General features: G+C 39.4%; 1 protein-coding gene across 1 annotated transcript in view; it reads right to left on the minus strand.

Moving 5' to 3' along the window:
• LOC127934197 (signal-induced proliferation-associated 1-like protein 3) overlaps window positions 1-25,162 on the minus strand; it is a 70,278-nt gene that overhangs the window by 11,157 nt on the left and 33,959 nt on the right. Inside the window, exons 3-12 of the mRNA XM_052531420.1 lie at window positions 17,684-19,273; window positions 15,938-16,068; window positions 14,745-14,933; window positions 14,443-14,617; window positions 12,858-12,961; window positions 8,382-8,539; window positions 7,648-8,233; window positions 7,284-7,558; window positions 322-558; window positions 33-209 (exon numbers count right to left, since the gene is read on the minus strand). Coding sequence (XP_052387380.1) covers window positions 33-209; window positions 322-558; window positions 7,284-7,558; window positions 7,648-8,233; window positions 8,382-8,539; window positions 12,858-12,961; window positions 14,443-14,617; window positions 14,745-14,933; window positions 15,938-16,068; window positions 17,684-19,046 — 3,395 coding nt within the window. The 5' untranslated portion in view covers window positions 19,047-19,273. The remainder of the gene's footprint in view (window positions 1-32; window positions 210-321; window positions 559-7,283; window positions 7,559-7,647; window positions 8,234-8,381; window positions 8,540-12,857; window positions 12,962-14,442; window positions 14,618-14,744; window positions 14,934-15,937; window positions 16,069-17,683; window positions 19,274-25,162) is intronic.

The following is a 25,162-nucleotide window of genomic DNA, read 5'->3' on the forward strand; positions in this document are numbered from 1 at the left end:
CCAAACGCTTCAAAAAAAACAAATCAACTGACCCGTCTCGAGTGGTTTTGTAGTGGATAAAGGGTCCGCTGAGTCCCGGCACCCCCAGTGCAGCGGAGCTGAACCCAGAGCCTGGACTGGAGAAACTAGCTGAGGGGTTTCTGTATGGCATCCCTCTGTCCCCGCTAAGAGGAGACACACTGTAATGGTTCTCTGGGTAACTGACAGGCCTGTGGGAAGGACAGGAGACGGAAAAAGCAAGTGAGAAGAAAAACAAAGCCAAAAGACCTGGCCAATAGTTAAGTGTCCCTGAGATTTGAACTATATGTCCAAATGTCTCACCGTTTTGAAGAGATGTGTTGGGCCTCTCTGTATGGAATGGGGACCAGAGCTTTGTGTGTACGGCTGGGAACTGGTGGGGGTCCGCTGGGGGTCCAGCGCTGAGCAGAGCTGTGTGTACCAGGGGGGCTGTCCCAGCGCCACACTTGGGTTTGCTGCCCAGCACGATAACCTGCAGCCACTGGCTCCGCTTCTCCCTTCTGCTCCATCATCTTCATCTTGTACTCCTCTGTACAGCCCCTACAAACACAATCATTCCATACATTATTCATTTTTAAATATGTAAATAACCAAGTACTCTGAAACCGTTATCAGTTCATAATTAAACACACACACACACACACACACACACAGTGTATAAAGTGTATACACTACTCTCCAAATGTTTGGTGGGTCTTAAATCTTTTAAAATAAATGTTTATATTAATTATTATTTATTATATTTATTATATTATAAATATATTAAAACCTCTGGGAACCCTTACACAACAGTGATTTTATTTGCAATACATCATTATTATTATTACACATATCCACGCTGTTTTATTAAGTTTTGCATTTTAGATAGCAAAAGCAATTTTTGTGGCTGGTCATTTAGCAAGTCAGTCTTTCCTGTCTAAACAGGCAGATCTTAATACGGAACAAGCTGAAATGAGGATCAGATGGCTTTTCTCAAGTCAAAAGTCTGGCTATGTGAGACTAGGTTGATTATGACTGATTTAAAGCCCTAGTGCCAGACCAAAACTCTTCATCCCGTGTTAAAGGTTACAGATTTTAAGGGATGTTTCAAAAGAATGGTTCTGCAGTAATTTGGGTGTCTGGTTCACTGGCAGATTAGTCCCAAATCCCTGTTGACCAGTCCACTAACCCCTACTGAATGCTGGAACGCTCTCATCAGCGGCAGAATCCCTCTGGGTCTCTCTGCTTTCTGATGATGATGAGAAACCCAAACCCACTCTGTGTCAGAGTGTCAGCACTTTCACACAAGGACTCAAGTCAAGGTAACTGTCTTTCTTCTAAACATCAACTTTATCAGACTCATCTACCCCTATTTAGTTTGTCAGCAGAGAGGGTCAGCACATTTCCTGACTAAATCATTAAAAACTTCATCGGTACAGTTTCAAAAGTTTAGGGTCAGTTCTTTAATTCAGCAAAGATGCATTCAATTGAACAAAAGTGAAAATAAAAACATTTATTATGTTAATAATAATAATAAAAAAACAAATTTTTCAAGTAAATACTATTTTTGGAGCCATCTTTTCATAAAAAAATCTAGAGAAAAAACCGCACCTGTTTCCAAAAAAAAAAAAAAGGTCAGAAATCATAGTAGATAGCTGGAAATTCAGCTCTGACATCACAGGAATAAATTACATTTTAAAATACACTACAACAGAAACAGTCATATGATTTAACAATATTAGTGTTTATTGATCAAATCAATGCATCCTTGGCTAGCATAAGAGGCTTTTTAAAAAAAAAATTATAAACACAAAAAAAAAATCTTACCCGTAGTGTATGGTTACAAGAACAGGAAGTCCATTAAAGCACTGCTATCCTGGCTATCCTAGACATCCAGACACCTCCAAAAAATAACCAAAGCCCCCAAAATTCACCTGATATTCCAACCTTTACTCCTGTAGCACCTTCTGCCCATTGACATCTATATTTCATACATCATCATCTTTATTGTATGCTGCTATTATCATCTCTCCATCCACAGGGAGTGAGAAAAAGACAGACAAACCGAGAGTCAGAAAGCCAAAAACAAGACAAAAGGAAGGAGGAGAGCGAGAGGAGGAGGGGGAGAGTGGAAAACACAGCAGACTCCACAGCACTGCTGTCTAATACAGCAACAAAGTCTCTTCTGAAGACCACGAGGACACGTAAACTAGCCCAGACTGACTACACCGACACGCTGAGAATGTATAGATGTTAACTTAATACTAACTATCAACTGTACTGGTAAAACTCATGTTTATTTAAACCTGCCACCTACAAAGAAGCCTGAGACCACTAATAAAAATGTTACCATTTACATTGTTTATTGTCACATTTATATCTTTCATTAGCATAGCATTTTAAATGAGCAATTAAATTCACTTTGTGTTTTTGCTTGGCTCCTTTTGTTATGATAACCGCAGCCGTTTATGTAAAAGGCGATGATCGCGTTCTAATGGTTAGATTGTGGAGTCGTTTTAAGAATTTGTTCCCTTTATCTCATTGAATCATGGCCACAATTAAAAGTCACGATGAAAACAAAGCAGAATAAGTAGTAGTGATTTATCCATCTGTTGTTGATTGGATGGAGGAAGATCGGAATGCGAACATGTGATCGATCGTTAGAAAGGGGAGGGGTTTAAGAGGACCAAATGATTGGAGACTAAATGTCCACGATTCAGCTAAAACGAAGGAACAAATTAATAAACAAACCTATTTTTTCCTAATGTTTTGCAGGGCTCCAGAACATTGAAATAATACACAATTTTAAGTACAAATCTTAAAAGAAATCTTGGTAAAACTATTTTACAGTGTCCTTGTTACACATTACATGTACTTACTACAGTAATAATAGTAGAATATGCATAATTACATGCAACTAAGCCTAATCCTAACCCTATAGCAAGTACATGTTGGGAATTTATATAACTCAGTTCTTAAATGAAAACATACACAAGGACACCCTTAAAATAAAGTGTAACCCAAATCTTACATATTTCATTTTTCTAGGATTAAATGAACATTTTGAAAAAATCTAATTTTTTTCAATGCGGTCTTAGACTTTTGAATTCTACTGTACATTGTGATTCACTTGAAAAAAATACTACAGTACATAAGTCCTCAGCACACATGAACGCTTCCTAAAACCAAGCTTGGACAAAGGCTAGAAAAACCCAGAGCCTGAAATACATGAGCACATCTTCCTCTTCATCACTCTTCACCACTCCTCTTTTACTGCCACCCATCCATCTATCCATCCAACACCTTCACCAGGTCCAAGTATTTTCATTCCTGTGTCATTCATTGTTGTAATACAGTACATTGAGTTCCAGTGTTTCCCATCCATGCTCTCTTTGTCTCCAAGCCCATCACTAACCTCCGAGTGTAGACTAGACTGTTGTATCGGATGTCCGCGATAGCGCCATGAGGCTCTGACTGACAGCTGAAGTACAAACGAGCCCTGACAACTGGACACACACAGAGATTTCTGCTCTCCACCCATCCAATCCTCTCTTTCACTCTGATAACAAGAGCAACCAGAAAGAGGGAGGGTGAGACGGAGAGAGAAAAAGGAGGAGGGGTGTTCCTCCCACTTTGTTTCCAAGCGAGGAGGCGCACAGACATGCCTCAGCATCTACGGTCTTTATATTCTTTCCTTGCATTCTAAACACGCCGCCCGTTCCCTGTCAGCATCATATTCCTTAATTAAAACCCCTTTATTTATTTATTTTTAGCCCCTTTTTCACAGATTCCAGGCTTTAGTCTCATGCAGTCTGCTCCCCTGGCACTCCTCGACAAACAGAGGCTGGACCACTGAGAGGAAAAGAGATACAAACAGAGAAGGGTAAACAAAAGAGAGGGAATGACGGAAAGACAAGCATGTCGAAGCATGCAATTAGCACGCTCTTTCGTTCCACGGCGCGGTGTGGGTGGGAGGTGCTGGGATGCATGTGTGCGCGAGGGAGTTTAACCACAACGGCGAACATGTCCCGCTAACACGCTGCTGAGTAATTAGCCCCTAACAGCAGCCACTCCGAAGAAAGTTCTGAGTCGTGCGACGCTACACTGTCAAACATGCGATGTGGAACACAATGTGCATTAAGAATATAAATATAAAAAAATGCATTTTGATTTTGAAGGCCAAAATAGGAAGTTTAGATGTGCCTGCATACATACCTTTTCGATGCAGTAAAATTGAGGCTTCACATAATCACTGTTTTCATTAGTAAACTTCCATCCCTCTCTCCTCTTCTCTTCTAACACTCTCTTTCTCTCTGTCCCTCTCTCTCTCTCTAACACTCCCACTCACTGTTCCCCCGAGAACTGAGGCGTCTGCCAACGTTCTCAAAATCTGGTGAGTGCCTGTGTGTGTGTGTGTGTTTGTGTGAGTGTTGCATCAGACAAAGAGGAGGTACGAGTGCGAGAAATAAAAGCTTTTCCCCTCTTGTATGAAGATACATGTAGTGCTTTTGTATCACATTTGTATAACAGTGAAACTGAATGGTTGAATTATGTCAGAGGGGTTCCAGCCGACGGGCATTTATAACAAGCAGCATTAATTCTGCAACGAGGCTCGTCATTAATCTTTCCAAAACAAGAATGGGTCTCCAGAGGGGTGCAAAGTGCAAAAAAACAACAACAACAGCCCTGTCAGATCCGAAATGTGCTGCTGCCCAGACTTTAAGCTTAAATCTGCGGTTTGTTTTCTGTACAGAAAGACTATCGCTGAGTTGAGGTTCCTGCCTTCATCTGTCAGAGAATGTCTAGTCTGTGAAAGTGGAAAACACTGACGGGATTTATATTTGATGTTTTAAGTCTTTTTCAAAGGAATTTACCTGGGCTGCACTGTAATTGTAGATCTGTCATTTTTTTAAACAGACCTAACAGATTTGATGCTCTCTGGAAAATCTTAGGCTGCAGTGCACCGAATGAAGGAAGCAGTCGACGCTCTTGTCTCTAGACTATGAGACAGGCTGGAGTCCGACAGTCTTTTATGGTGTTCTCCATTAATAATTTATCAAAGCGGAATGAATTTAATGGAGTCACAAGAGCTATCTAACATTCTGATCGAAATCTCCTCTGCAGTGGTATTCAATTAAAGTTCCAAGAGGTCCAATCTCTACATTTCCTTCCCAGCAAATGTCCAAACAATCACACCTTAAACTGATTTATAAGCGAATTTGTAGTATATAAAATGAAAAAAAGAAAATAAATACTGCAAGAACAATAGTAAGGTGTTATGTATCGCTCAATTTTTTTTTTAAATAAACCAATTAAAACTGTTTGTCAAAGTATGTACAGGAACAGGGTATAAAAAATATACAAATGAAATACATATGAGAAATGATTTGTGGTTCTGACCTGCAGGACCATGTTTTTTTTTTTAATTGGAAACCTCTTAATGCATCACCATTGTGTTTATAACGGTTTGCAACAATGCTATATGCTTGGATCAATGTTTCTATTATTATTTTGCTTCCATAATTATATTTGGTAAACACTTCACAATAAGGTAATACAATAATGTATAAACTATAAACTTGTTACACTATTTATTCATCTTTGTTCATGTTAGTTTACAGCGCATTAACTAATGTTAACAAAGACAGTTTGGGATTTTTTATTTATTTTTATAATCCATTAGTAAATTTTGAATTTAACATGAACTAAAATCAATAAATTCTGTAGAAGTATTGTTCATGCTTAGTTCATGTTCACTAATGAACCTTATTGTAAAGTGTTACCTTATCTTGCTTTACATTTCATGTTATGGCTGATAACTGATAAACAGCTGATTTAAAAACTGATACGGTTTGGTGTAAATAAATTAGAAATAAAACAGAAATCTAAAACCAATCGTTTTAAATGCCAGTAAATGTTGCCATCACAATATTAATGCGCAGTATGAAAAATGGATATTCATTTTGAGATTTGCTAAATTTATTAGCTTTAAAGATTACTTTCAAGTAAATGTTAGATGAATCCAAAGTAAAATGTAAAAATATGGGAAATAAGTATTTAAACATCCAATTTGAGCCAATACCAAAACATAAAAAAAAAATCTAGTATAATGATATGGTTCATATATAGTGGATCTGTAGTTCATAAGTTGAATTAAGACAGCTTAATTCAGTGTCAGACATGTCCTTTTCTAAATCATCTTAAAGATGCTACACTAGGGTTCCTCAAATCTGGCCTTGCAGAGTTTAGCTCCAACCCTTAATCAAAGATACCCGAGCAAACTAGTCAAGATCTTTATAGTTCATACACTGCTACTATCATTCTTCTGTGTCTATATAACATATGTGCCACTTCAGATATGGCTTCTGTTCTTGTAACTCAGTGGTAGAGCATTGCATAAGCAGCGCAAAGGGTCGTGGGTTCAATTCCCAGGGAGCACACATATTGGTAAAAAAAAATTTAATGCACTGAATGCACTGTAAGTCGCTTTGGATAAAAGCATCTGCTAAATGCATAAATGTAAATGTAATAAATCATGATGCATGTCTTGTGACATTTACGGTATTGTGAGGAAGTTGGCTGAAACCCAACTAGTGTTAATTTCGTTAACAAATGCTATGGCGAAAGTGAAACCTTTCCCAATGAAAACGAAAGAGCAGTTTCTGATGAAATGTAAAAATCTATTTCCCAAATGACAACATTCAGCAATTAAAATTTAGCAAAATAATACTTATTTTCATCATTTTAACCATTATACAGTAAAAAGAAAATCTGACGAAAATGTGTACCGTATTTTTCGGACTATAAGTCGCACCTGAGTATAAGTCGCATCAGTCCAAAAATACGTCATGATGAGGAAAAAAACATATATAAGTCTCACTGGACTATAAGTCGCATTTATTTAGAACCAAGAACCAAGAGAAAACATTACCATCTACAGCCGCCAGAGGGCACTCTATGCTGCTCAGTGCTCCTGTAGTCTACACTGAAGCCCTCTCACGGCTGGAGACGGTAATGTTTTCTATTGGTTCATTTCTCTTGGTTCATTTCTCTCGGTTCATGTCAAATTAATTTTTATAAATAAGTTGCACCTGACTATATATGACATTTAGTCGACTAAAACAGGACAAGTTGACTAAATATGATTAAAACTAAAAATTAAATTTTTGACACAGGACTAAGATTAAATTCAAAATAGCTGACAGACAGCATCTGATTTCTTAAACAATAAATGGTTTCAAAATGGTTGCAAACTCAAAGAAAATGCAATTTCCCAAAAGACTCACCTGCGGGCCCTTCCCTCTTCAAAAGGTGGAATAATGACCACTTTTACGGTGACCGAAGTCCGCAGTAGGTCGATCATCTGCTCGTGGGAGAGCGTCACAGCGGCCACCTTGCAGATTTCTACCAACCGGCTACCCTGCCGGAGCCCTGCCTGCCAAGCGAAGCCGTATTCCTCCACTTCGGACACAGTTCCGTCCAAACGCACATGGAAGCCAAGCTGGCCCAAACCATTACGTCGTAACGTCATATCAACCGTCTCACAACCTATAGTCAATGCCTGCAAGGAGACAGACTGACTTTAAATGACATATCCCATAATGCAAACCAATGAACTGACTGTCCATGCATGTTGTATCAGTACCTTACCTTAAGTCTCTGCACAACCTCTCTGATGTCTTGTGCACTGCCATCTGGTACCCGTAAGGCAACGTGGTCTCCTCTACCATAGAAAATCTTCAGTGCAAGTCTCTCTGCTGTCCAACCAATCACATCAGCACAGAAACAGTTAAATATCACCTCTTTGGTGGAGCAGTCCGCCAGGACAATGTACTCGTTGGAGATGGCTAGAGCACAAGGAAGCTCGGCGCCTCCGCCACTGAAGTCCTGCGCAAGCACACGCCAAACAAGCGCCCCTAAGGCACCCATTTCCGCAGCTTCGCGTGCCCGGATGCGTTCCTTGCGTTTGGAGGCCAGAGAGATGAGATTGTTCAGCTTGCCAGCCGTGTCGAGTGGCGTAGTGGAAACGCAGTTCTCCGCCAGGTCCCGCAGGTATCCTTGGCGTGTGCGGGTTGCCATGGCATGGAACTTCTCTGATTTGTGCGCAGCGTTCTCTGCATTTATGATCTTGGCCAGCAGGAAAGCGCGGAAGGCAGCTGGGTCACGGAACGTCAATCCACTTGAAGGTAGCGGCGGACCAAATGGAGGCACGTCCTTCATGCGGGTCACTGCCACACTATAGGAAAAAAGAGCCAATTACTTTTTTTTCAACCAATCCCAGCAGAGTTTTTCCTCACTGAACTACATGTTCACAACATATCTTAGTAATCAGGCCAACGTGCAATGCTGTTCTTAGCAAAGGTTGCCATGGAAACAAGGCCAACCTGTAGCAGGTGTTGTCAGAGCAAGGGTTGTGCACACGGACAATGACGAACACGTGCTGGAAGTGAGAGCGAATATTCTGTGGAGTGAAGGGAAGGGCTCCCGGCTCCTGGAATATAATCGTGACTATATCATTTCCTATGTGCCTCTTCCTCAGGAGCTGTCAGAGAAACGAAAGGAAGAGCAAATCAGAATCTCGATGCAAAAGAACAAACAACGACAAAAACACTGTATATTTTTACTTTGAGGAAATGTTGAAACATTGTTGTAGATGTTTGCAGGGATGTTGCTAAGGTGTTCTGAGTTGTTGTCGATGGTTATGTGGTTGCTAGGTGTTCTAGACGGCTGCTAGGTGGATTCTTTCAGACTGGCCACATTCACCGACTGTCTGATGCATGTTGGACGAAGAACTGAAAAGATCTGACGAGCTCTACTCTGATTGGCTGAATTTATGGTGGAAGTGAGGACACAGGGTTTTTCATGAAGTCATATTTACAAGGTCCCGGGCTGATATAGTGAGTACTTTTGATGAAAACATGCTCACTGGATTTGCCGAAGTTGACTGTTAAAACTGATTGTACTTTTAAAGGTGAAAGACTAAAAATGCTACTATTAATTAGTAGAAAGTTCCCTTACTAAATGCGGTTATAAACAGTAATAGGTCTAATAGGACATTTCAAAAATAGGACTTTGCTATATTATCATTATATAATTTAATGAAAAATACATTTTGTTCACTTTAAATTTCAGTTAACCTGATAAAACTTAAAAGGCTACTACAATATTATTTACATTAAAGGTCTGGCAACCCCAGCTGTCTATTTTTTTAATAGCTTAGAGAACCACCTTTGAAAGAGACATGAGACTTTTATGTGATGCACTTTGTAGTGAGATAAGAATAGGTGGTCACTTACTAGTCCGAGTCCAAGAGCCCACTCATAGTTCTCTATGATATTATGGTTCCTACTAGATATGGCTCAGGTCTGTCCTTCGGTGTATGTTACTGTTTAATGCACACAATCTACCAGCAAAAGATATAAAAGCAAGGCTGCAAGGGGCGAAAGAGTAGGAGAGGGAGAGAGAGTAAGTGAGTGACAGAGAGAGAAAGAGAGTGTTCTGCTGAAGGACACAGAAAAAAGGAAACTGGCAGAAGTATCTTCATAGAAGCACAATGATTTCTGTGGTGAGAGACACAGAGGTGTGAAAAAGCCTGCTAACAGCACTGCAGCACCAATCTGTGAGAAAGCCACTAAAACACATGCAATAAAATGGACTAATGTTGTAAAAAGATCAAGTTGTGCTAGTATTACATTTCCTGTAGGAAATAACAGTGTGTGCAAATGTAGCAAATGTATAGTATTTCGGTTTTAGATAATCTTAGGTTTTAGCTTCTCTGGCTTTATTAAATTAGTAAATGAAATGATGCATCTGAGCCACTTTGTCACTGTCACAACAATTAGATTCAACAAATGTGCTCTCTGAGAGTTCCAAATGGTTAGCCAGCATAAATATTCTGCATTCTAGATACCTCAATTTAACCAAATTCACGGCAGCTTTAAATATATCCTTAATATGGAAAGCAATCTCAGAATGTATTGCAGCAAGCTCAAAGAAAGCATATATCCAAGATCCAAAATGGCAGAAAAAGCAACAGAAATGTTGATTACGGTAACACTTTAGAATAGGTAACACCTATAAGTTGCTTATTAGCATGCATATTACTAGAATATTAGCCATGTATTAGTGCTAATTAAGAACATCTTAATGTCTTATTCTACATCCCTAATCTTACCCAATACCTAAACCTAACTATTAATAAGCAGAAAATTAAGAATTTATTGAGAGAAATGTTGTAGTTAATAGTTAACAAGTGTTACTTGATTACAAATATACCAATTCATTCCATACCTAAAACTGCTACACAACAATCAAATTAAAAACGGTGTCACATTTTGTGTGTGTGTGTGTGTGTGTGCTCCTGTATTTTTATGCTTCATAAGCTGGGCCCAGAAATGTTTCCCGCTTTGTGCCTGATAAGTTGACTGTTAGCTTAGCAACTAATGGTTCTTCTGGAACACTGTTGGAACCATTTGAGTGAGTTGAGTCCTTCACATACTTTATTTTAGGAGTTATATTACATAGCCTTTTGAAAGTTTGAAGTCAGTTTTTTTTTCTTTGAATAAATTAAGATTTTAGTTCAGCATGCATGCATTAAATTCAAAAAGAGTGACAGTATAGACATTTATAATGTTACATCAACTTTTGAATAGTGGCTTATATTATATTTCAAATACAATTGTAATTCAAATTGTACAATTGAATTCTTAAAGTTTTCAAATGATTAAAAAGAAAGCTAACACGTGAATCACCTACACACCTACATCTGAAATGAAAGCTGAAACATATAAAGCATTTAAATAGAGTCTGTATGTTAATTGGTTCAGGACGAGTTAACTGCAGAAGGTTAATACTAAGGATTAGTAGTTTAGTTCAAACCCTAACCAGATTGTCAGAGGAATCTCAATGCAGTATAATGCAAAAAGACATCTGAAAACACTCCGGAGTGCCATTCTCGGCTGTTATGTATGGAGTTGTGTTTTCTATTCTAAACTGTGATCAGGGCAAGATGTTCAGTGAGTTAAATGAACTCATTTGAAGAGAGCTGACAGCAGAGATGCTGAGAACCGATGTTTACAACTACATTTAATCTATATTTAAAAACAGACAGTGAAATTAGGAGCATCTCTATGTCTCCAATCTGAGTCAGAGCAATAGAAGCTGCCCACCCGTTCACAACAGTGTGAGGGCATCAGTTATATAATCTATCTTACATTTCAACAACACTCAAAAGAAAAACCATGGAAACACTGGTCTTTCTTGAATGCTGGCATGGTCCTCCCATCCCCTATAATGAGTCCTGATGGGTACACTCCTGTAGCCTGAAACTATTCTACAGCCTGACATCCTATTCTACCTCACCTTAATCACTACATCACCCTCCCATGTGAGGGGCTGATTTCTTTGTGTGTGTGCTTTAAAAACAGAGAAATTTCTGACAGATAAAGACTGCCCTCTGCAGGTCATCTGAAAGGGGGAGAAGATTAGAATTTACTTAAAGTTGTGTAATTTCTGCATAACCAAATTGTGAAGGGACGTTGTGGCCTAGTGGTAAGAGAGTTTGACTCCTATCCTAGGGTTTTGGGTTCGAATCTCGGGCCTGCAATACCACCAGTGAGGTGCCCTTGAGCAAGACACTGAACCGCAGCATAAATGGCTGCCTACTGCTCCGGGTGTGTGTGTGTGTGTGTGTGTGTGTGTGTGTGTGCACTCTGGATGGGTTAAATGCAGAGCACAAATTCTGAGAAAGGGTCATCATACTTGGCTGAATGTCACGTCACTTTCACTTTTACACTTTCACTTTTCATTGTGCTGCAAAAGTAATAATTTTGAAATATTCTATTTATATTAAATCATATGATACAAGTAATATATGTCCCTGGTCTAAATTATGAACATTTTATAATGCTAAAAAATTATTTTCTTCCTCTGTAGAAGTAGTTTTCTTTGTTGCTGACATAACCATATCAGCACAGGCAGCAAAACAAAAGCCAAATAATAATAATAATAAAAAAAGTGTTTTAATGTGGACTGCAAGGACTGTAATATGCCTTTGTTATATTCAAAGTTCTACAAAACTAAAATAAAAATAAAAAAAATAAATTAAATAAAACAATGTGATAAAAATAACAGCAATAATGATTAGCAATTAAAACGTAACTATAAAGACGTTAAATCTTTTTTTTATAAATAAGCCTTTCCCAACATTATTTATATCTTAATACTCTATTTAACTAAGATGCACATCACACTATGCAAGTTAAAGGTGAAAATGCCAAGTCAGGTTGCCTTTAAGTGTGTTTTCAACAAATATTTTGTTGTTGACGCATATGCATGCACATGAAACTTCCTGAGGGTAGAAGATGCCACAATACTGGAACGTAATCAACAGTACTGAAATCAGTAGAAAACCACACCCTGCTCTGATTCATACACCAGTGCATATAAAAACAGCGGGAGAACTTGACAATAACAAAACTGAAAAAGAAAGAGCAAGAGCAATTCCTTCATAACCACAAAACAAAACAAAAAATTAGACTCTGAGAGTGGACATCCAGAAGCTGTGGCCATTTGTGCTGTTTGAAAAAAGAGCTGCTGAATTTCCACAGGATTTACTGCTGCCACTCTATAAAATTTACTAGCATTCCAGATGTTTCTTTGCTACTACGTCTGCCACATGCAGTGCCCACCACAAACACACTCTGAATATGAGCAAAGAACATGAATAGCATGTGAACAATGTGTAAGACATTCTGTCCAGGCGGGAGGGGGGGGAGGGATGTGTCAGGATAAGTTGGGTCATGTCGGTTCTATACAGGCTCTTGGATGTACTGACGTGCATGTGTGTGTGTGTGTCTTACCTGTTGAGGATTATTGGGCATGTATGGAAGCATGGTGGACACGTGAAACATGATCTCGTAGTCCTGGTAGGTTGTATACAGGGAGTGTGTTCCAGTTGAGTCCGCTGTTAAACAAACACATGAATATTAATAATTATAAAGCCAATGCACAGTAACAATGTCAATGTACCGTAAAAATAATGTACCGTATTTTTCGGACTATAAGTCACACTTTTTTTCATAGTTTTGCTGGTCCTGCGACTTATAGTCAGGTGCAACTTATTTATCAAAATTGATTTGACATGAACCAAGAGAAATGAACCAAGAGAAAACATTACCGTCTCCAGCCGCGAGAGGGCGCTCTATGCTGCTCAGTGCTCCTGTAGTCTATACACTGAGAAGCGTAGAGCGCCCTCTCGCGGCTGTAAACGGTAATGTTTTCTCTTGGTTCTTGGTTCTAAATAAATGCGATTTATAGTCCAGTGCGACTTATATATGTTTTTTTCCTCATCATGACGTATTTTTGGACTGATGTGACTTCTACTCAGGTGCGACTTATTTTACGAAAAATACGGTATGTGTGTGTGTATGTATATGTATGAAAGTATATTTATACAAAAATAAACACACTGGAGAACATGATCATCAGGTTTTATGAAATGTATTAATTGTATTGTGTTAATTCAACTTTTTACTTAAATAGTCATGGTTATAATTTGTAATAATTATAACATTTATATCAGAAAAATGCAAAACAGAAGCCTTATTATTAGTTATCACAGACATTTGGATACTAATGTACATTATTTTACAGCATACATTGTCTATCAAGATTAGACATATGATATGTTCCTGTAGCTCAAGTGGTAGAGCAAGGTTGTGGGTTCGATTCCCCGGGAACACATGATAGGTAAAAATTGAAGGCCTGAATGCACTGTAAGTCGCTTTGGATAAAAGTGTCTGCTAAATGCATAAATTTAAATTTTAAATTTAATTTAATATGATTTTGGATACGGAGTGTGTGTAAACAACAGCAGAGCTGTTATCTAGTCTGATTTAAATTATACTCTCATATATATATATATATATATATATATATATATATATATATATATATATATATATATATATATATATATATATATATATATATATAGTAAAAATGCAGAAACTTTTCTGTAAGGTTAGGTTATATTTATAACCAGCTGTATATAAAAACAGTGGTGGTCTATGGAAGGCCATTTAGATAGCCAAGTAAATATGTGTGTGTTTGTATGTGTGTGTGTGATATGAGCATTGAAAATGTTAAATGAAACAGAGCAGTGTGTAATTTCTGTGCTACCACATGGAATTACAGTATGTTAATTTGAGCCGTCCTGAGCAAGATTTTAAAATTTCACTGTGCATTCATTGAGCTACCCGATGTGATGCCTCAAATGTAACAAAGAAACCGTCAAAATGGATTTACACACTACGCTTTTGATGGTCACGGTGGGTTAGGACTGGAACTCTGATTAGCATAGAAGAGATGCGATTTATTGCTTGACACTTTATCTTGCTGAGCCTTTTTAGGACATGTGTAAGAGAGACAGAAAGCCTTGCTCACTTTTGGTGTCTAGCTGGGCAGCATATTTGTTGAAACCCCTCAGACACACAGTTTCTCCCAGCAGCTCGAGGAAAGCGGTGAAGGCTGGCGTAGCCTCTTCATTGTTGTACATCTCCTCCTCAGTGCTCTGTCCCGCTCGACACAGTAGGATGCCCACTTTGTGTTTCTGACTGAGCTATAGGACACACACAGTGGCAGAGTCACAGAGTCACTCTGCTATTTTCATTTTTGGGGAACTATTAAAGAACTTAAAGCTAGACTTTTGACACTTTCATCAGTCCCATGGGTCATCCTTTACTCACCCCCTGCTCGTCCAGTTTAAGAAGCTGCTCCGTGACCTTTTGTGTGCTGAGGGCCATTCGCAAACAGGACACGCTGAGTTCTGGCAGCACATACTCCAGAACCTCCTTTAAAGGCAAACCACGAAGCGTTCCGTGCTTTGCTGTGGACAGAATGGAGTCCTCCAGGATCGCTCCTCGTAGCGTGACCAGCTGCAGCAGCCACAGGAAACCATGTGGGGAGAAGCACACAGACAAACACACACACACACACAACATCAAATGCCATCATATGACTGCTGAAATATCCTCTGAGAGCATGTGACAAGAGCATGAGAATGATAATGAATGGTTGAAAAATGGTGGCTAGAAGTGCCCACTGTGTGGCATCCTTTCCCCACTGCTCCCTGATTCACTGCCTTGCAGCATCTCACAAACTGACACAACCTCACACACGCCGATGCTAAAGCCATTAGCTATTGTAAAATGAGTACAAACAGGTGGAAATCCTGGAATACTTAAAATATTTGTTTTTTTGAGGCTTGTGTTTCTGGTTTCTTGTGCTATAGGTCATACATCTTATGACGTCATATGACTGGTCACATGGACAGTCACCCATTCAATCATTCAGCTCGAACCCCTGACTAATATAATGCTCTTGAACCAGTTTACACATTCAAGGCTGTTTCGAAACGAGTTAGGAGCACATCTACAGTGAGAATAATGACGATGTGTGAATGTGAATAAACCGAGTGGGTGAGTTTGATGTGTCCAGGCAGCCATGTAATCTGACTAAACCCAGCAGAGCAGCAGTCATACCAACTCAGCACTTTTCAAACACACCATTATTAAGCAAAAATGACTGCATGGCCTTTATAGAAATGTCTTGCATGCAAGGCACAAAAATGCTCAATTTATTTGCAACTTCAGTGTAACTACATTAAAACCCCCAGTGTAACATAAAAGAGATACTGAAAATTGTTTTGTTAATTTTTCAACCTTTCTCAAGCCACAAATTTAATCAGATTGCAGTAAGAACAGACTACAAAATGCTTAAATATTATGCACAAAAAGATGGCTTAAAGTGGCCAGAGAAGCCCAGGGAGACTATGTTTGTGGGTAAATGAATCGTCTTGTCATGGGTTTATGTGAGCTGAGCCCCTGTCTGATCCAGGTCTAATTCATTTAATTTTCACAAATATCTGTGTCATACACACCTCATTAGTGCGAAAGATGATGCGGTACTGGTACTGGTCCTTTAAATCTTTGGTATCATCCAGTTTCTCTCTTCGAATGCTAAGAGCCACGGGCCCCAGCTTCTCATCGTTACCAAAGTAGTTCCAGTGCTCTGTGAGGGCAGAGAGAGAGAGAGATGGATGAATGAAAACAGAGAGAGGATATAAAAAAAGACAGATTAATGCCATTAATACAGAAAATGAGAAGAAAATAATTAATGAGGTGAAGACAATGGATAGGAGTTTAGTGGAAGTTGATATGATGGATGAGAGATGGAGGGAAGGACACGGGACAAAGGAGGGATTTGTAAGGGAAGCTCTACAAATCTAGGTCATGGTGGCTATAGAACTTCCTGTGGGTACTGTGAACATTCAAATCGAATAGAAAACCATAGACAAAGCCACTAATACAATATTGCACATGCTTGAGAATAAAGGAAGTTATCATTCTCCTGTGTCTCCTACAGCTTTTGGCAGCGGAGGATATAGACATCTAAGACCTGAGTTTGTGAATCTTGCTAAACAATAACTATACTATTTTTTAAGAACACGTTCTTAATTGAAAAATGTATAAGAACAGAACTCTAAAATGGGTTGTGAATGTACGGTTTATGTCAACACCTTCATAAATGATATACAGAGTCAGTTAGATATTTGAAGTTTAAATAACCTTTTTGGTTTGGGACTTTATCATTGCTTTCAAAAGATAACCATTACACAGTAATGCTGAAAAAAAGCTGAGAAGCTGAACATGGCATGTGGTTTATACATGAAAGAGTATCGGTGTCTAACAGAGGAAGTGATTCAAGTTCATAATCCAGGTGGTTGTCTCCTGTGGCCATTTTGGTCTGATTTGACTACAATTTTAAAAAAGGACCACAGTAATCATGTGATTCATCCATGAAAGTGACTGCATGTTGCACTATGTTTATTTTATTTTTTGCATGAAAAACAACACATCTCAGCTAATCTGTTTTCCTATATTTGATTATATGATTTACTATTATATGATCTGATTATAGCAGGGTGCAAAAATACTACATTAGAATAAGCAAGTGATTGGGATATCTTAAAATTTCCCAGTCTTAATTTCCTGTTGGCATTTGGACTGATGTTTCCTTAATCTGTCATCCAGTTTTCCTTAGCACAGGATATGAGTTTGGTTATTTTGTGAGGGTACTGAAAGCTCAGGAAACTTGAGTTGAGAGAATTATAAGTCTCGGGAGCATGCAGATACGGGCTTTTTAATAACGCAGCAAAGATTTTGATACTACGCAGAGTGTTGCCCTTCCTGACCGAGGAATGCCAAGTCAGAACCGCTGTATGGCTGGCACTCCAACACAACCAAAATACCAATGCTAAGATGGTTGCGTTTTACACGGTTGCTTAGCTTATGTTGTAAGTTAAGATCTAAAAATATAAAAACCAGTCTGCATGCCCTTTCTGATTTGCAGCATGGTCACCGAAAACCCACTTCTAGATGACGGAGATTACATCTGGAATGGTAACCTTTATCTCACAAACTCTACTTAATAAACACAGACAACTAATTAGAGCATTCAGATAACCTCACGTCTGCAAGGATTTATCTAATGTGGCTAAGAGGTGACGAACTTGCTATTTTTAGACATTGTGCATTGCATATTCTAATGTATGTAGTTGACCTGCCCAAAACAAATTACTGACAAACAGTTTCCTTTATCTACATATAAATCAGAAATGTCCTACCTTTCCCATAGAAGTGCTCATGGTAGTATCTGGCACCCAGGTCAACGTGCTCGATGCAGTGTTGCTGCAGTCTCTCCAACCTGGTGGCTTGAACCTCTGGTGGCACTTCAAGTTTGGACACACTGGCATTACTGCAACGTGGACGAAGCAGGGGCTCCACAATGCCAGCCTCTCCTCGCTCGGCCCATGAGCTCAGGAAGCTGACATTACGTTCCCTGTAGCTTCCGGTCTCATTGATGAAGTGCGGGCAGCACAGCAACAGCTGTTGCTGAGAGTTGGGGTTAATGCTAGCAGAACCACCCTGCTCTGAATGTTCCAGTCCTGGGGTTGATCCTTCCAATAGGTCCCTGACACTGAGGTCATCAGTGCTGGAGAAGCTGGGCTCCACTCCCCCCAGAGCAATAGCTCTAGAAACTGCCAAAGAAACAGCAGCTGTAGAAGCAGCTGAAGCTCCGGTGGCTGTGTTCCGCCGCTGGGCAGCGTAACTCCGACGAGCTGCCGCATCGTGCAAATCAAACAGAACGCTCTGAGCGTCAAAGTGGGCAAAACTCCGCACACATACCCAGGGTTTGGAAGACAATGTTTCGGGGAGTCGTGTGTCATCCGAGTCACCTCTTGGAGTCTCTGTTTCTCCCCGGCTGGAGCTGCGGAGTTTGCGGAATAAGGAGGAGGTGCCAAGAGACGACTCCGTGCCACCACTCTTTTTGCGTACACGATTTTCTGGGCGGTCATCGGGCCGTGGTGTCGACAAGAAGGCGTGTGAAGGGGGTCCTTCTAAAGAAGCACCAAGCAGCTCTTCAAGCTTGGCGGGGGCTGTGCTACGTTGGTCTGGTCGCTCCTTTTGGAACTGGTTGAGCATGTCAAAGAAGCTTTGATCAGAAACAGCCTGTACATTGATGGAAGATGTACTGCCATATTCCCGGAACATTCGGCCTTCGACCTCTGTTTCATCTTGCTCACTTAATGTAATCTCACTGTTGGAGCGCTGTCGGAGTAGAGCAAATCCAGAGGTCCGAAAGGTCGGTGGTGTGCCTGGAGCCCTCGTTTGACTTGATTCAAGGAAGTCACTGTCTCTTGTACCTCCCTGTGGTAACCTGGTCACATTTCCATGTGTAAGCCCATCCTCACTGTTGAGGTCATCCGGATGACTGCCCTGGCCATTTTCAAGGAGCGATTCTCGTGAAAGTGCCCTGCGAGGAGGCCACTCTGCAATCCGAGCCCGAACTCCCATTTTAGGCACGGAGACACGGGACAGGGCTGGATCGCCCATGGAAGAGTGGCCATTATGGAGGGGTAGACGGAGGTGGGGTGGAGGAAGAGGTTGAGAGAGAGGGGTGGCACACATCCCTGTGTCTCTATACATGTTTATGGAGCCCACTGTAGTCTCAGGGCCAAAAATGAGGGCACGGGTCGCAGGGTAGAGGGCATCCTGGATCAAGATTGCTGGTGTTCAGTTAGAGGAAGGAGAGATGGACAAGCTCCACAATGCTGTTGCTTCTTCCTCCCATTTTTTTTTTGGTAGGAAAGGACTCACCTTTCCTAATCCTTCTGGACCAACCTGGAAGCTCAAAGGCCACTTAAATCATAGACCTGCAAAAGGCAAAAAACAAAACAAAGAGACATTTGGTATGATTCATTTCACCCGGTTACTTATATACAACAATTGAAAAACATTCTTTTGTGATTTTTGAGTTTGGGATCGTTTTGCTTTCATTACCTACGACTTACTCTGAGCACTTTGGAATCACTACCACTCGTAAACCTTTTTTCTAATATTGTGATGCTATTTTGCTCAAGGGAATAGCAGTTTTGAGAGGAAAATGCAGAAAAAAGATGACTGAAACTAAAATAAGAAAGGAGGACTAGGATGGAAAATAGAGAAGAAAAAAACAGACTGGTAGGAAAGAGAGGAAGTGAGGTGAGAGGATTTCAGATGTGGATTCCTCATACTCTTTTGAGGCTAATCTCGATTCCTCTTCCTGGCAGATATTCAGTATTAAAGCCAGAAATATTACTTTTCTAAGCACCACAAATTAATTTCTCCTCTCCTCAGTGTCTATACTGATGGTATATAAAGATTAACTGTGTAAATATGCAATCAAAACAAGCATTTACCAAAACCTCTAAGCAAATAATTATAAAATCTAGTTGAACATGCTACCTAGCAGTTGGCCCTTCAATATCATTGCCTAATAGTCACTCAGTGTAATCTTGATTTGTGGATGTAAAGGAGCAAACCCAAAATCTGAAAGGTGTTAACTAGCAAAGTAAATATTAAGTTAACACCTACAGTATATCACCGCACACCTTGCTTCTCTGAAAGGTGCTGACTGATTTAGCAGCCATGAAAACCCTGACAAGTATGACAGATGGAGACGTTGGGTCAACAAGGTAAAGCATCCAATTATCTGAGAGATAGCTGACTTAGAATGTAAGATTAAGATTCTGCCCACATTCAGCTGCATACAAAAGGTTACATAAGGACTCGGTGCTGGATTACTGACGGGAGCTGCTGAGTGTATAATGAGGCAGACTGTTTTACAGGCTTAACGGAGAATGGTGAAGCATAGGATTGCAATAAACTCTGGATTTTAAACGAGACACTCAAACTTTGTGACAGAGAGAAAAGCCCCTCGAGTTCCTGGGTCTCTCCACATGCTTCATCCCTTGCTGTGAACAAAAGACAAAACAAAACTGACAGAAAGTCAAAGACAAGACAAACTCAAAAAGACAAGATACTGGGCAGAGGCAGGAGCCGAGCAAACAGAGGAGCTGGAAGAGGGGAAATCTGACAGGCTTTGTGGTGAAGGAATCCGGGCAGGAGAGCAAGAGGGATTCTGAATCCCAGTGACTCGCTTTAATATGAAAGTCAGATTGAATCAGGCTTCGCTGACTCAATGACTATGAAAAGCCACTCAGCATCGCCTGTTCCTCTGAGTAACTTCACGTTATCTCCCTTTTTATTGTCTCTCCCCATCTCTATCTCTTCAGTCACACGTTATCCATCCAAATATTAGATTACACATCCATAGGTCGTCTCTTTATTTGTGAAGTACAGTAATGGCAACGTATTATATGTCTGTCCGTACATCAACAGGGTTCCTTTAAATGCCATTGTTTAGAAATCCGAGTACAGGTCAAAATACGCAATGCTATACTCTTCATTTCAAGGTCTGTCTCAGTTTAAGACATGAATGTCTACTGCCAGCATAGGCAGCTGCCACCTAAGGCATCATACCAACTATTACACAACCTCATTGACTGATTTGGAACGCACTACATGTGCCACATATAAATATCGTTCTTCAAATGTACTGAAAATGATGTTTCATTGATTCCAATAGATTTCAATGATTTTGTCAGTTATAACTGCAACAACGCTTCAGATCTGTAGTGTACATTATATGTTTATCTCTTTGCTATTAAATTACAATGATACATTGCTAATTCATTAAATGTATCTTACTTCAAAACAATCGTATTTAGAACTACAAACACAGTTTCATTACAAACAGTGCATGCAGTCATTCACAGTGTTTGCTCTCAGCTATGCTATTGGCAACAGTCAGTGAGTTCAAATGCACTGTGGAGCGCGGCCACAGAGCTGCACTGAAGGTGGCTTTTTGTTTCAATGAATGTACAAGAACTTCAAGGCGAGTCTGTGTGGAAACCTCCCCCAACGTTTGGCTGATGCCACATCCCTACACTCACAGCGCAAGTTCACAACAACAGCTGCAGAAATAAAGCATTTCTCTCCAATTCTCTGATTTAAAGTTCTGTTTTCCTTGACCCCCCCCCCCCCCCCAATATGAGTGAACTAGGAAAAGCAATAATGAAATGTGTGAATAAGTGTGAGTATGCAGACTTTCAACTAACACACTCCTGGGAAGCAAGCCGACACCAAGTGCCAGATATGAAAGACTTCAAACTGTTTTTAATTGCTCACATGGTAATTAGCTCCGATTCTGCTACTTCAAACTGAGACCACACACACACACACACACACACACACACACACGATTACATTTAACCAGTAGTGATTTCAATTCTATAATCTTAACGAGGTTAATCTGGGTTGATGTGAAGACACCATAATGCCTCAACTAACTTGGGTCTCTTCGAAAGACAGGGTCTGGATGGTTTGTGTGCCCTGGGGTTTTAACTCACACTCACTTCTCTCACACATAAAAACCCAGTGACTCAGCGAATACCTATCGTGGACTGCCAGGACAGCATCTGTCAATCACAACACAGCTCGCTTCCTCCATCGATTTGGTGTCACATTGTTTTTGGGGTGTCAGACATGTACCCCCTGGCTATAGCAGCTGGCCAGTGTTCAAAAAGAATAGACGTGCAGTGGAGGACAGGGGCCGCATGTTTGATCTGCCCTGAGCTTGTAACTTATGAAATGAAACCTGAGGGACATAGTGAAGACAGGAAGGATGTTACTGTTTCATGAGGCTGTGTATTTGACCTGCATTTGCTTCATGTGTGCAGTCAAGGGCTGGTCATGATCCTTTAATTCACGAAGATAAGCAGTGAAGGTCAAAGGTGCATAAAATCCATGGTGTGAGTGAAAGCAAATCAATAAAGCAGAGAGAACATATGTAAATCTGAATGATAGATTATGGATAGGTTGTGTGTGCATGCGCCACATGGTAGAAGTTAGAAGAACAAACACATTCTGCATGTTTACAATATTAGACTAGTCAGTGGGTTATCAAAGTTATCATTGAGTGTCAAACCAAACCGAACATATTGAATCAAACCCTTTAAACTGAACATTCAAAATCCAACTGAATGTGTTGAATCAAACATTAGGGGCTTTCACCAAGAACTACAGTAAATGTTCTCCTACCACGACCATTTTCCTGGTTGCATTCACACTGCCAGTAGGAACTCTGAAGAGACGCAAGCTGGCCGGCAATGACATCATATAATAATGGCATTCAGCAATGCCAAGTTGCAAACAACTGGAGAAATGAGGGTGCTGTGATCGGAGCTGTGTTTTGTTGTGTGTAATGGGATTCGTGATAACGAAGATGGAATGTAGAAGTAGATCTGACAAATAAATGGCGTTAACATTATCTTTCTGTATATTTATGTCTTGTACCACTTTTAATACTGTTCTGTGTTATATGGGTGTTGTTTCATCAATTGCACTTAAATTTTCAATTGTAGTTCCTATTGTGCTGGGTTAGACAATCCTCTAAAGTAGAAGTTCATTTAGTTCCACCCAAAATGCATTCTTAGAACTAAATTAATTCCCGGTTCCTGAGGTTTGAGGTAGTCTCTTTAAGAGATGACACAATTTAATTTTGTGGAGCTTCTAATCAAGTGCTAAAAAGCAGTGGCAAATGTTGTACAAAATAAATAGCACCACTACTCATTTGCGTCAATAAAACATGCAACTCTTAGTTTCACTAACAAATTATATGTAATATCTAATTATTCATATTAAAGGGGTCATCTTTTTTTTTTTTTTACATTTCAACATTTCAATCATACTGTTGTGTTTATGTCTCATCTTTTTTCTTGACTTTATCAGCATTTTAATCCATCTTGTAGATAACCTGATGAGGACTGTTTGAAACTCTTTTTTCCACTAAATTTTTTATATGCAACGTCTCAGATTAATACGCCAGCATAGCAAATGATATGATCGCAAAACAATCAGGAAAAAAAGCATTACATGCTAATTTGAAGTTATGAAATGTAAATACATAGGCATAGTTGCCAGTGGCAATCTCAACAAAAACTTTATTTGCAATTTCATATTTTTGGTCGCAAATGCGATCGTTTTAGTCACAGTTTGGAGCCCTGTCTATGATATTAACGTCAATGTCATGAACCAACTAGTTGGATGCCCTGACCAGTTTTGGGCAGTAACTAGGTACAGTAATAATATAATTTTTTGCAGTAACTAGCAGTGTAACTAATGACTATTATATATATATATATAAGTTTTCAGTAATAACATTATAAATGACATTTTTAGAGTAACAAATCCAACAAAGGCCCTGACCCATCTGTAATAGTAGCCGATTCTGTCATACAAACACCAGAAAATAGTGATCTCAGGAGGCCAGCGGGTTACTAGGAAATGCCCATGTATGCCATCTGGCTGGCTTGTGATCAAATAGTGCACAGGTGTTCAGGTTTGTGAATATGACCGTCAAAGCAAGAGAACATGAGTAATCTGAGTGTCTAAGCACATGGCCAAAAAAATCAGGATTAGTATTTTTTAGGACTGGTAATTTAACGCATTAAATAGATTAATTAATTATGGATAAAAATAAAGCATTAAAAATTATTAATGCATTTAATGCACTTGCCCAACTGGCACAATTTACTGTGTTATGGAGCCTAGAAAATGTCCCTAAAATTCAAGATATGGGCATATAAGCCCGTTTGAAATTGTGTCTCATATTTACATCACATAGTTTAGAAATATCACACGAGTAGTAGGCTAAGTGCAATATCACACGAGTGCAAATGTGATACTCATCTTATACAACAGTTCATTAAGAAGTTAATATTGTGTTATTTTGGACACAGTGTTGTCTGTTTTGCTAAATTTTGCCAACCAAAATATAAAGGCAAATCAGAACTGTTCATCCCCGAGCAACCCACAGCGGCATTTCATTTCTTAATCCATGTTTTGAACGAATTTTGTTGAAACATTTGGCACGTTGAACCATTGGCCATAGTCGAGTTGGATTTAAAGTGGTGCAGCACAGACCGATCAGTGTTTGACATCAAAGTACCGTGAGAGCGATCCAAAAGCACAAGGAGTCATCTGCTCTCTAAAGCTCTTGTGGTTCTTGGATGTCACACACCGATCGGTCTGATGGTGATGACGCTTCAAATTGAACAACCCTAATGATTCAATGAACCATTCATAAAGAACCATTTCCTTCACTCCTGAATGAATCAGCCATTTGAACAAATCAAATGAATGAATAAAGTTTTTATTATTTAGAGTATCATTTCATTAAAGAAATAATTTAATATTTTCATAGTAATAGTACTAAAATTAAGAACATAAATTATTAAAGTTATAGTTCACCCAACCAAAAATGACAAATCTGCCACCATTTACTCAGTTGGTCCAAAAGAATATATGTAATAAATTTTATCAAACAAAATATTTCTTGCTGAACCTATTTTTTATAATCTCTGTTTGATGCTTTGCACAACAATGACTTTAAATGATCTTTTCAGAGGGATTTCTCAAAATGTGATGTGCGATTAATTAGATTAATTAATCACCACATCATGCAATTAATTAGATAAAAAAAAAACAGCCCCAGTAGCTTTATAAATAAAGGTGGCAACTATCCACATTGTACCTGATGGCGATACAATTAAATACTGACCCATTTATTCAACTATCCAAGCAATACCCACATGACCTTGTAAGCCATTTAAAACATCTGATCAAGTTTACGTCAACCTGGCAGTATACAAACTTGATTG

Source organism: Carassius gibelio, chromosome A18, assembly GCF_023724105.1.
Source record: "Carassius gibelio isolate Cgi1373 ecotype wild population from Czech Republic chromosome A18, carGib1.2-hapl.c, whole genome shotgun sequence".
NCBI classification, from domain to species: Eukaryota; Metazoa; Chordata; class Actinopteri; order Cypriniformes; family Cyprinidae; genus Carassius; species Carassius gibelio.